This window comes from Littorina saxatilis, linkage group LG4 (assembly GCF_037325665.1).
Source record: "Littorina saxatilis isolate snail1 linkage group LG4, US_GU_Lsax_2.0, whole genome shotgun sequence".
Classification (NCBI taxonomy): domain Eukaryota; kingdom Metazoa; phylum Mollusca; class Gastropoda; order Littorinimorpha; family Littorinidae; genus Littorina; species Littorina saxatilis.
In genome coordinates, this window is record NC_090248.1 from 31,722,697 (window position 1) to 31,734,740 (window position 12,044).

Consider the following 12,044-nt stretch of genomic DNA (forward strand, 5'->3'; position numbering starts at 1 on the left):
GTCATTTAGAATTTTATACATGAACACAGCCTTGTTTAACGTCAACTGATCTTTCAAGGGGAGGAAATTTAGGAGCTTTAGTTTATCATCCGTGGACCTATTCAAATCATGCAGAATAAGTTTTGCAGCTCGGCGATGCAGGGAATTGAGTCTTTTTAAATGAACATCACTGCAGTTATCCCAAAGTGTCGAAGCGAAGTTTATATGAGGCATTATGTGGGCGTAGTAGAACATTTTGAGTGCTTCAGAATCGGCGTAATGCCTTAATTTTGATAACAGGTACAAATTCTTTGATACTACTTTGCAAATATTACTCAAATGAGTTTGCCATTTCAACTCTTGATCAATGGTAACACCTAATAGTCTATGTTCCCTAACTTGCTGCACTTGAGTTGAACCAACTGACAGTTGTAATAGTAAAGGACTTAACTGGTGTTTTTGTCTCGTGGTTATCACCATACTCTTTGTTTTAATCGGATGAATGATCATTGCATTAGAAACGCACCACTCAGTGATTTCATCCACACTTGTTTGAAGAGAAGAGTTGACGGATTCCAAAGATTTTTGACTGGTGTGAACAGAAGAGTCATCCGCGAAGAACTCACATCTAACTTTTTCATCGGACACATGAAGGGGTAAGTCATTTATATAAATACAGAACAAGATAGGTCCTAATACAGACCCTTGAGGGACACCACTCCTGACAAACTCGTTTGACGAAGTTTTACAGTTAATGGATACATATTGTTTCCGTTTTGAAAGATACGATTCAAAAAAGGCACAGGCGGAGTCGTCTTTTAAATAGCACTTTAGTTTTGTCAGTAGAAGTGAGTGATCTACTAGGTCAAAGTCCTTTTCTTAAAGTCCAGAAACAACGCTCCCGTTATTTCTGCTTTGTTTATTGCTGACAGCCAAGTCTCGCATAAAGAGCTTAAGGCGGTGTGGCAGGAATGCTTCGAGCGGAATCCAGACTGAAAAGAATGAAACAGATTCATTTGTTCCATATATGCCAGTAGGTGTTTTTGTATGTGCTTTTCTAAGGGTTTAGATAGAACAGGTAAGAGGGAAATAGGTCTAAAGTTGTTTGGGTCTGTAAGATCCTTATTTTTTGGAAGTGGTAATACCTTTGCACACTTTAAAATAGAAGGGAACACATTTTGTTGTATGCTTAGGTTATAAACATAAGTTAGGGAATCGACAATGTAAGGTAAAGCAAGTTTTAGCAACTTGACTGGAATCTTGTCTGGACCCATTGACTTCTTATTCGCCATTTGTTCTACCAGTTGTTCTACCAGTTTTCCACATCAGAGAGAGAGAGAGAGAGAGAGAGAGACAGACAGACAGACAGAGAGAGAGAGAGAGAGAAAGAGAGAGAGACAGACAGAGAGACAGACAGAGAGAGAGCAGAGACAGAGAAACAGAGAGAAAGAGAGAGAGAGAGGGGGAGAGAGAGAGAGAGAGAGAGAGAGAGTATAGAGAGAGTGAAAGAAAGAGAGACAGACAGATAGACCGAATGACAGAGACAGAGAACGACAGGGCAGAGTTAGAATGTGTGTGTAAGTGTGCATGCGTGTGTACGTGCGTGCGTGTGTAGTTGTTGTGTGTGAATGTTTCTACAAGCCTTTCAGTCTTTTAAAAAGAAAACACCACACACACCGCCACCAAGAAAAATATACGGATATAACAACGACAAGAACTGGAACACAGATCGCTGCAGTCAACAATTACACTTTCTTTAACGTATTTAATGAATCAAAGTCAAACCAGCAGACAAAACCAAAATATAATTCAGATGTCAAGATAACTGCGGAAATCGACAGGAGCTCAGTACTGCACCATCTTGGCAGACTTGACCTTCATGGCAATGTCTTCGCCGTGCCAGGTGGGCAGCCACAGGTGCCGGCCCTCCCAGAACTGGAAATAGTCGTCACTGGCACCGGTTGTCCAAGGTCGCTTGTAAGGATAGTTGATGTAGCCATCCCAAAAGTAACCTCCTCCCACAGCCACGTTTAGAATCAGGTAGAACTGAAATGAAGAGGTACAATTAAAGGACGTTGAAAATTCTTGCTATTCTTGCTACTTTTACCACACCACCCCAACCAACTTATCATTGCAGAAGGATACTATACAAGTTACTAATATTGTAAACTAATTCATATAGTCACAAAAGAAATAAGAAAAGAAAAGAACCTTTGTGTTTGGCGTATATACAGCACCTATACTGAATCCATGGAAAAGCAAACATACAGCTCCTAAAAAGGAATCAAATTTGAAATGACTTATTTCATTTATCATGTGGCATATGACAACCTTGCAAAACAAAACAAACAACAACAAAAAATATATATAAAGATACAAAAAAAACGGGGACTCTGGTAGAAAACCTGGACTGGTTGAGGAAAACCAGACGATTCACCTGTGTTTATTTCACTTACAGGTTTGTCAAAAGGAGCGTTCTTGGCTCCATGGGCCCAGATGTTGGTTCCATTCAGATGCGAGGCGTTCCAAAAGCCCTGTGGTGGTGTGTCCACTGCTAGCACTGTGTGGTCGTCCACTCCCGTCCTGAGGAGAAGAGACACGTAGTGAAATAAAAATAATGTGCTACTAACCCCGAAAACCGAATATGCCTGCCTTAATGGCGGGGACAAAACGGCCATACGCTTAAAAGTACACTCTTGCGCACGAGTGCATGTGACGAACGATGGAGAAGACGATGATCTGTCAATGCTACAAGCCGTATTCGAGGTCATTGATAGCGACTGAAATTACCCTGTGCGTTTTGTTTTTTACGAAATTGTGTTTTGCTTGAAGGTGGTTTTGTTCTTCGAACTCTAGGCGCGTAGCTGGGAGAGCTGGATCATTTCAACGGTTTGAATGATACTGGCCTCGCAAATGACATTTCCATGTGCATTTACCACCATGTTAGCATCATTAATTAGTCAGTGGTCCTGAAGCTTGTACGACTTAAGGCGTAAGGGTCACCCAGAATTTGGAAAAAAATTGTTTTTCAGATATACAAACAATATGCTCAAGTTAAATGATGACAAGACTGAATTTCTTCTTTTCTCTGGAGCTTCCTGTTCGACCACTTCCCTTCCAGCCTCCATCACAGTAGGTTCTAGTGACATTTCTCTCTCTGATAGTGCTACCTAGGAATCTTGGGTTCATCATGGACTCCCACCTCTCAATGAAACAACACATCAAAAAAGTCTGTCAGACATGTTACTTTGAGATCAGAAGAATAGGTTCCATAAGAAAATTTCTCACTGTTGATGCCACTAAAACTCTCGTTACATCCTGCATTCTGTCCAGATTAGATTACTGCAACTCCCTTCTCATAGGCTGCCCTGACTCCACTCTCCAACCCTTGCAAAAAGTACAACACTCTGCTGCACGTCTCATTTTCAGAGCACAGCATCGACAACCCTGCACTCCTCTCATGAAAGAACTTCACTGGCTTCCTGTATCTGAACGTATTAGGTATAAAGCTGCCTGCTTCTGCTACAATATCATCTCTGAATCGGCACCTGCCTATCTTTCTGAACTGGTCTCTCTCTACACTCCCTCTCGCACCCTTCGTTCTTCTGATGATGCTCGACTTCTCTGTCAAGGTCGCTTTAAACGCAAGGCTCATGGCTTCCGCACGTTTTCGTATTATGGACCTCAGTTATGGAATTCACTCCCCTTTCAATTACGTCACTCTCCATCCATTTCATCTTTTAAGTCCAATTTGAAAACTCACTTGTTCCAACAACACTACGGATAGTTCCTTAGTATAGAGTCTGGGGATGTGAGATGTGCATGATGTGTTGTTTGAATCTGACAGTGATTGTATGATTTTTGTATACATGTATTGTTGTCCCGCGCTTTGAACTTTTGATAAGGCGCTTTATAAATGCCCGTTATTATTATTATTATTATTATATACTACATTATGATGTTGCCAAAAGCTAGAAAAATATCTCTATTTTCATATGCAGTTTACATTTTGTCTCTAGCATACATAGTTTTCTTGCAATAAGTGCTCGAAGTAGGTTGGTGGGAATTAAAAATCACTGGCCGAAATATCTAAAATAACAACAATCCTATTTGAGCTGAGCTGCTGGAAAATAATAAGCCTAACCTGTCTCTCTGGTTTACAACAACCGTACAACGACTGCTCCCTACAGTTGACGGCAAGATGGCGGCTTTCGTGCATTGAAAGTGAATTTCGCAGCGAATTATCGAGCCTACTGTGAAAAGAGTCAACTTTTTGAGAAAATCATCATGTTTTATGTGGTGAAAGTTCGCGCGAAATCACAGAGCAGCTACACTGTCTGCATGATCAACTTTTTTAAATATTCACCTATTCCATTGAAACTTTGCACATCAAATGTTCACTGGACTGGCTATAGTTTGTTCTAAAATGAAGCTGATAATCAGAAAAATAGAATTTTTTTGATTGTGTGATATATCATAATAATATATAGAATTATAGTATTCTTTGCTAATGCTACTAAAAGCAAAATTTCCAACAAAACAGAAAGCTTTTAGAACATACTGTAGGTAATGATGCTTTAAATATGAGTGCCAATTTATTTTTCAATTGGACACATACTTTTTCCCCAAGAGTGCATTGAAAAATGCTAAAATTAGCATTTTTGCAGGTTTATTTTGCCCATTTTTTTTACGAACTAAATAATTTTTTCAGTTGTTCTACTTAATTTAGGCATTCAAACTTGATGTTTTCTGAAAATATAATGATTTTTGAAGAAAACTGCCAAATATCAAGTCAATTCATTGATTACAAGTGACTGAATAAAAACATAACAGTTTTGGTCCGACAATCTGGGTGACCCTTACGCCTTAAGATCACCCGTCAAGCCGAACAATGAATGACAGCCTTTCCAACTAGCCTAGTAGTTATAACTAACGCTCCCATAGTTACCTGATGTAATTATCTGTCCAGTCCAGCCAATATGTGTGATACCCGTCAAGCCGAATAATAAATGACAGCCTTTCCAACTAGCCTAGTAGTTATAACTAACGCTCCCATAGTTACCTGATGTAATTATCTGTCCAGTCCAGCCAATATGTGTGATACCCGTCAAGCCGAATAATAAATGACAGCCTTTCCAACTAGCCTAGTAGTTATAACTAACGCTCCCATAGTTACCTGATGTAATTATCTGTCCAGTCCAGCCAATATGTGTGATACCCGTCAAGCCGAATAATAAATGACAGCCTTTCCAACTAGCCTAGTAGTTATAACTAACGCTCCCATAGTTACCTGATGTAATTATCTGTCCAGTCCAGCCAATATGTGTGATACCCGTCAAGCCGAATAATAAATGACAGCCTTTCCAACAAGCCTAGTTATAACTAACGCTCCCATAGTTACCTGATGTAATTATCTGTCCAGTCCAGCCAATATGTGTGATACCCGTCAAGCCGAATAATAAATGACAGCCTTTCCAACAAGCCTAGTTATAACTAACGCTCCCATAGTTACCTGATGTAATTATCTGTCCAGTCCAGCCAATATGTGTGATACCCGTCAAGCCGAATAATAATTGACAGCCTTTCCAACTAGCCTAGTTATAACTAACTCTCCCATAGTTACCTGATGTAATTCTCTGTCCAGTCCAGCCAATATGTGTGATACCCGTCACCAAAAGTAGTGCCGTTAAGGGAGCTGCAACAGAACACATTTTCAAGACTACTTTCAACAACAACAACAAACAAAACAAAACAACTCGGAAGCGAAATAAAAAAAATAAAGACTTGCACAAAGTGGCGTTCTAGTACATATGATGTTACTCAAGAAATGTTTGAATCACCTTCTCTGTCCCATCCTGTCTTTTCGTTCAGATAAAATACACTTTGAACAGTTCATGATTGAACGCTTCTTTAATAGTACATGAGTTATGCGACTAGACACAATCGGGTGTGGATCATCGGAGAGTTTGGAGAATGTGTGTGGTGCATGCGCGCGCGTGTGTGTGTGTGTGTGTGTGTGTGTGTGTGTGTGTGTGTGTGCGTGCGTGCGTGTGTGTGTGTGTGTGTGCGTGCGCGCGTGTGTGTGCCTGCATGCGTGCGTACGAAAGTGTGTGTGTGTGTGTGTGTGTGTGTGTGTGTGTGTGTGTATGTGTGTGTGTGTAGGTGTGTGAGTATGTGATTGTGTGTGTGTGTGTGCGTGCGTGCATGTGTGTGCGCCGTGAATATAATGAGCAATTACTAGCTGAACGGACGACTGATTTGGTTTGTTCCGTTACGCCCGTCGCCATAGTGAAGATTGCTCCCCATATGGTCTGCTCCCGCTGAAGTGCCGTCAGGATATTTCAGGTGAAGGTTACCTGTGGGAATGCACAGAGGCATGTTATAATGAACTCCTCTTGTTTTGTTTAAAGTCTTTCTTTTCTCGCTTCGTGTGTGGATCTTTCCACAAGCCATTCACTCAGTGAAACACAAAAAGCCACCACTTCAGTCACCACCAGCGAGAAAGAACGTTTACAATAACGACAAGCACTAAATACGCCAGTCAAAGCCTGTGCTCAAGCACACATATATGTGCAAATACCTCTGAGCTTGGTTAAATAGCCACCTACTCACATGATCTGAAGCTCGGACAAGTAAACTTAACTTAGACTTTCAGTAAGTTATCTCGTTAAACGTTCATCCTTCCAATAAAACAGAAAATCGAGCAGTCAGCCAATGCCTTCACTCACATGCAGCCTCCATCATGTCAATCTCTCCGGACCTGGGCCATCCTCCATAGAAACCCTCAACCGGCATCATCCAGATCGCTGCACACACATGGAAATAATCCATAGGGTTACCAACAGCCTAAGTATTGCTGTGATGTATTCACGTTGTCGTCATCATCCACAACAATAACCAGCCAACCGCTATTGTATACTTGTCAACAGGCTTGAACATTCACACACCATTTACAAATATACGATAGCGATTGACCCCCCAAATCGACATCGCTAATATTTTGCTAATATCTAGTCTGTGAATTGTTCAGAGTGTGTTGAAACAAGTGTGAACAAATTAAAGACATCTACCGGACTGACTTTATGATACAGAATTTGGAATATGATGACAAAATCACTGACAACATATTAGCGAAGTCGATTGTCGGGGTCAATCGCTGTCCTATGTTTTTAAGAAAAACCGACCATGTCCTCGATCACTAACTTTAACTTTGTGACTGGATCACATTGCCACAACTTCCACATTTACGGATGTTTTCAGAGAACTTCTGACGGACAGACTTGACCGCAATGTTCTTCACGCTGCCAAAGATACAATTGTATCAAAATCCCCCCAAAACTGGATACTCACCACCTTGAAAACCACCTTCACCCCGCCCTACGTGGTATGTCCAGACACCTCGAGTGATGGTGGACATTATAGCTCAGCTGTCCACTTAGATTCTACCAACATTAAAAAGATACCAAAATGGACACCCCCAAGGCAAAATACTTATCAGGCCACACCTAGTCACTCTTGGTCTTGGGAAGCTCGATCACTACCTCCCGTCTTGTCGAATCCGATATATCCAGAGAACCTCAATAGTGTGGATAAATTGCACATAATTTCACTCAGAATCTCCCTTCAATACAACACCATACTAAAAGGCGGAACACTCACCAGGCCAGAGCCAGTCACCCTTGGGTAGCTGGGCCACTACCTCCACCCTGCCGTACTTGATGTGTCCAGAGGACCGGAGTGAGGCGGACATGATAGGACGGTTCTGCCTTCCTTGGGTCACACAGCTTTCAACTCCCCAGTCAGGATGACAGCTACCCCAGACCTCTGAGTCAAGAGACAGATAATAATTATGTCACATTCTGCTGCTTGTTGAATCTCTGGATTGAGAAAGATTAGAAAATCACGTTGGTAGCAAACGCTCTGCACATTTCACTGGTACAGAGACTTGTTTGTTTATTTTTGTTCGTTGCGAGCTAGATGGGCTAGATAACGTATGGTTCTCACGCCAAACTTTGTGTATCAAAACATAACCCATACTGTGGTAACTTCCCTGCGTTGTGTAATGCAGGGGTGCAAACTAGGAGAAAGTTCGTGAATCGAATTGAAAGGGAATACCTGCCAAGACATCTTTTCGGTGACTTCATGGCTCAACTTTGTTTAAAACAACGTCTTACCGTTTCTGCGTTACCATTTATTTCATAACATGGACATTCAAAGTGCATAAGTCATACTTGAGAAGGATATCAGTGTATATTGTTGAAATAATGATGTTGCTTTATATTCAAGCTTACTCACTTCTGACGTCGATGGTGCCATTGTAAAAGATCTCATCTCCAAAACGGTCTGCAGTCAACGTCTGAAACACGTTACAAGTATTTCAAAAATATACCATTGCTGTTTTGCACGCAGCGTTTTTTTCGTGCATACTAATTTCACTGTTATCACTCAGTTCGGACAAAAAGTTGGTCTCACTATTTGTTGCCTGCTTTTGTTTGTTGTAATTAGTACAGCTGAGTGTAATATGGGCCTACTGTCTGGGTACTGATGACTGACACTAAACGTACAGAACTGTGGCACAGTGGATCTATTCTGCGAGTTTTAGCTCTAAAGACAGCCCACTTTGTCAACATCACTGGCCAACGGATATAGACACAACCATCATCGAACGCTGAAGAAGAAGAAGGTCTCTGGGAAATCCTATAAATGTATCCCGGCCCTCACTCAAATGACAAAATAAGTTAGTACATGTAATACTCATTCTCAGATTTCAGGGAAATGTCGGGTTTTATGGAACACAAATGCACAGACAGAAACACACACGTAAATATACAAACGACTTATATAAACGACTGACCGGTTTGATGTAAAGAGTATTTTCCTTGACGTAGCTATTATTGCTTTCCGGGCTCCAGATATCGAACTGCCGGAAGACAAAAATAATAATACATTTTACAGTCTTTTATGGAATAATCTCCCAGTAATATAAGATGTTTGATGGGTTGTTGACAGACCAGCTTTTTTGTCGGTCCGAGGGGGAGCATATCGTCTTTTGTTTCATATTTATTGACCAAGGCCGAAGGCCGCGGTCAATAAATATGAAACAAAAGTCGATATGCCCCCCGAGGACCGACAAAAAAAGCTGGTCTGTCAACAAACCACCAAACATCGTTTTTGTCATCATTTTGGTAGTGAGAAAATAAGTGCACAATCAACCCAGGGAGCCATGCTTTGAAACACGGGTTCCGTGCTGATAACCACACGAGTCCCGGTTTGATAACCACTGGCAATCAAAGCTGGCGTGTGAAAGCAACTTTCTGTGTTTTTGAGTTCATTAAATGTTGGGATGAATATGTCAGGTTTGAGGATGCACAGTTCTGTAGGTTCATCTCAGTATTCCACCCCCTCGGCTTTCTGTTGTAAATATTAAGCTGAGTGATCGAATGTGGAAGCTACGTTTGGTCAAAGGTCACAGAAGATTTGCGTCGTGCAGCAAAGGAAAGAATCGCGATCTTGTTTCCGACTCAGTACCTCTTTGTTTTTTATTAGACCTGTCATTCTGCTTGCTCGGCTTTGTTAGATGTTTGCATATCGTGTTGCTATTTTCTTTTCTTTTATTATTGTTTCTTATTTGTGCTTCGTTTATCGATACAACGTCTTGTTCACGGGTCAAAATGTGTGTGTCAGGGGTCGTTTTACTTGAACTTGACGTTCGTGTTTCTCCGAACGTCTGGGTATCGAAACACAGATACACGCACTCCGCCATGACTCTGTAAGAAGACAAAACATATCGCTAGGTTTCATTTGTTTTTGATGAATGTATGACCTTTCATGAAGTAGTTTTGTTTTTTGTTTACTTTTGCCAGTTTGCCAGTTCGTTTTTGGAACTTTGCAAAGCAGTGTCGTGTCGTCTGTTTAGGTCTGGGGAAACACCAATGTCACCAATGAAAAGAGCCGAAGAATCCCCGAGCGTTTCTATTGGGTTTGCTTTTGATTATCCATGTATAACCTGCTTCCTGCAACTATGGTAACCGGGGATTTATTGCCCGGGGAACATGAGATTTATTTCCCAGGTGCTTGTGAATGAAAACTCGTGAAAATGATGACAATGCATAATATTCTCCATACTCCCATAGTTTCTTTTTTCAGAGTGACAAATACTATTATCAACAAATAAGTAATAAATACTGTTTTATGTAAAACTGTTGTAGTTCTCTACAGATGAATAATATATATTAAGGCCAAAAAAACTTAAAGTATACTCTCTAAGGGGGAAGGCAGAAACAGAAAGGTGGGTGACGAGATATGCACTAAATCTTTGTTATATATTTAGATAACTAAGTCTACTGACCAATCATTACACAATTTGGAACACAGTTTTCTCCTCTTACCCCAAGGCCCACGGCCATGATGTCCGTTGACCATTTCTTGGGGTCAATGTCACCAGAACTGAAGTCATCGTAAAACACAGTGGTTCCTCTTCGCCCCAAGTAGTGTTCACTGCTTTTCTCCTTGACTGCACACACAGACGCACAGATACATACACACAGACGCACAGACGCACAGATACACACACACACACACACACATACATACATACATACATAGATAAGCACACACACACACACACACACACACACACACACACACACACACACACACACTTTGACTTACACGCGCGCGCCCACACACATACACACACACACACACACGCACGCACGCACGCACCCACACACACCATACACACAAGCACACACACATGGCTCTATACTGGGAGGTACATGACACTTAAGTAGAGTAAATACTTGCGCAGTTTACGCTACAAGTGTAGCACATAGCTCTAAGTTACGGGTGCACTCACCCACACCCACACCCACACAGGATCGACATAAACTAGAAAGAAAGCTATCCTAAGGACATCTAAAAGGCATCAAATAAAGTTAAAGATAACAATTCAGAAGGCCCAATTCAAATATCCTCAACAGAACAATTCAATGACTGATTAAAACAAATCAAAATATTCATTATTTGTTAATAAAATGGACTCTTATACCTATCTTCTATTATTCGTATGTTCGTCCATTACAAAGACCTCTACGTTGACGATCTTGTGAAGTTTTCGTCTATTTCTATAATTCAACGTTCCATAGACTTATCTTTCTTGTGTTTCGATCAAGTCGATCAATGACTAATAGGAAAAAAACTGTCCTTAAAAGAAAGACAATACGACAAAGAAGCAATAATTCATTTCTATTCAAATTCGCTTCACATAGAATTAGAATTTAGCTAAAGATCTGATTCTCTGACACTATTGATATCACTGAATTCCTTAACAACCGAGTAACGTAATCAATGTTCCAAATGCCATCCTGATTCATCCTAATTAACAAGACCTATAATATACCTGGATTGTTGACAAGCAGTCGGTCGTTCATTCCCGTCTTCTTTCCAAGAGTCTGATCCGAAATAAGCTCCATAAATAATATCGCGGCCACAACCATCGTCCTCTCTATGTTTTCCATTGTTTATGTGACTGTAAATGAGACAGATTTTTTTGCAGAGTAAATTATTATGAATGGAAATAGTCCTGTGATTCCTGGGACCGTAACCTACTCAGCTCTCTCCTGGAATCACACCATCGATTCTTACGCTCTTTCCCCTTGTATAGACCTGTCTTCTCAGTTTCTCAACCCCTGTTGTTTTTGGTATAGTATTGAGTCCACGATCAAAAGACAAATGTGGAAACCGGATTTTTTTTCCGTTGTGTTCTGAGAGGGGGCGGCTGAGATAAGCAATGCATGCAAATATCTCGGCCAGATTAGAAACCAGGACTTCAAAAGGCCTTGGATTAAGTGTGTCAGTGTGTTTGAAGTGAGGACGGCTCGCCTTCAAAACCAAAACTCAATGCACTGTAAAAGAAAACATCCACGAAAATGAGTTCGGACAGAACTTTCTCCGGGGCATACGCACTGTACGGCCTTACGTTTGACAGGCAGGTTTTGATGTGCCGAGAACTTTTTTTGATTATGATGTATTCATTAAAATGGACAATAAAGTGTTTGTCATTG

At 40.9% G+C, this 12,044-nt stretch overlaps 1 protein-coding gene across 1 annotated transcript; it reads right to left on the minus strand.

Moving 5' to 3' along the window:
- Nucleotides 1–1,724: 1,724 nt before the first annotated feature.
- Nucleotides 1,725–11,694, minus strand: LOC138964504 (beta-1,3-glucan-binding protein-like). The gene is made up of 10 exons (XM_070336479.1): nucleotides 11,381–11,694; nucleotides 10,368–10,492; nucleotides 8,834–8,899; nucleotides 8,275–8,335; nucleotides 7,639–7,803; nucleotides 6,708–6,785; nucleotides 6,218–6,335; nucleotides 5,603–5,674; nucleotides 2,436–2,562; nucleotides 1,725–2,025 (listed from the first exon to the last, which is right to left on the minus strand). The coding sequence occupies exons 1-10, from the start codon at nucleotides 11,496–11,498 to the stop codon at nucleotides 1,825–1,827; spliced, it is 1,131 nt and encodes a 376-aa protein (XP_070192580.1). The 5' UTR covers nucleotides 11,499–11,694; the 3' UTR covers nucleotides 1,725–1,824.
- Between the last annotated feature and the right edge of the window lie 350 nt (nucleotides 11,695–12,044).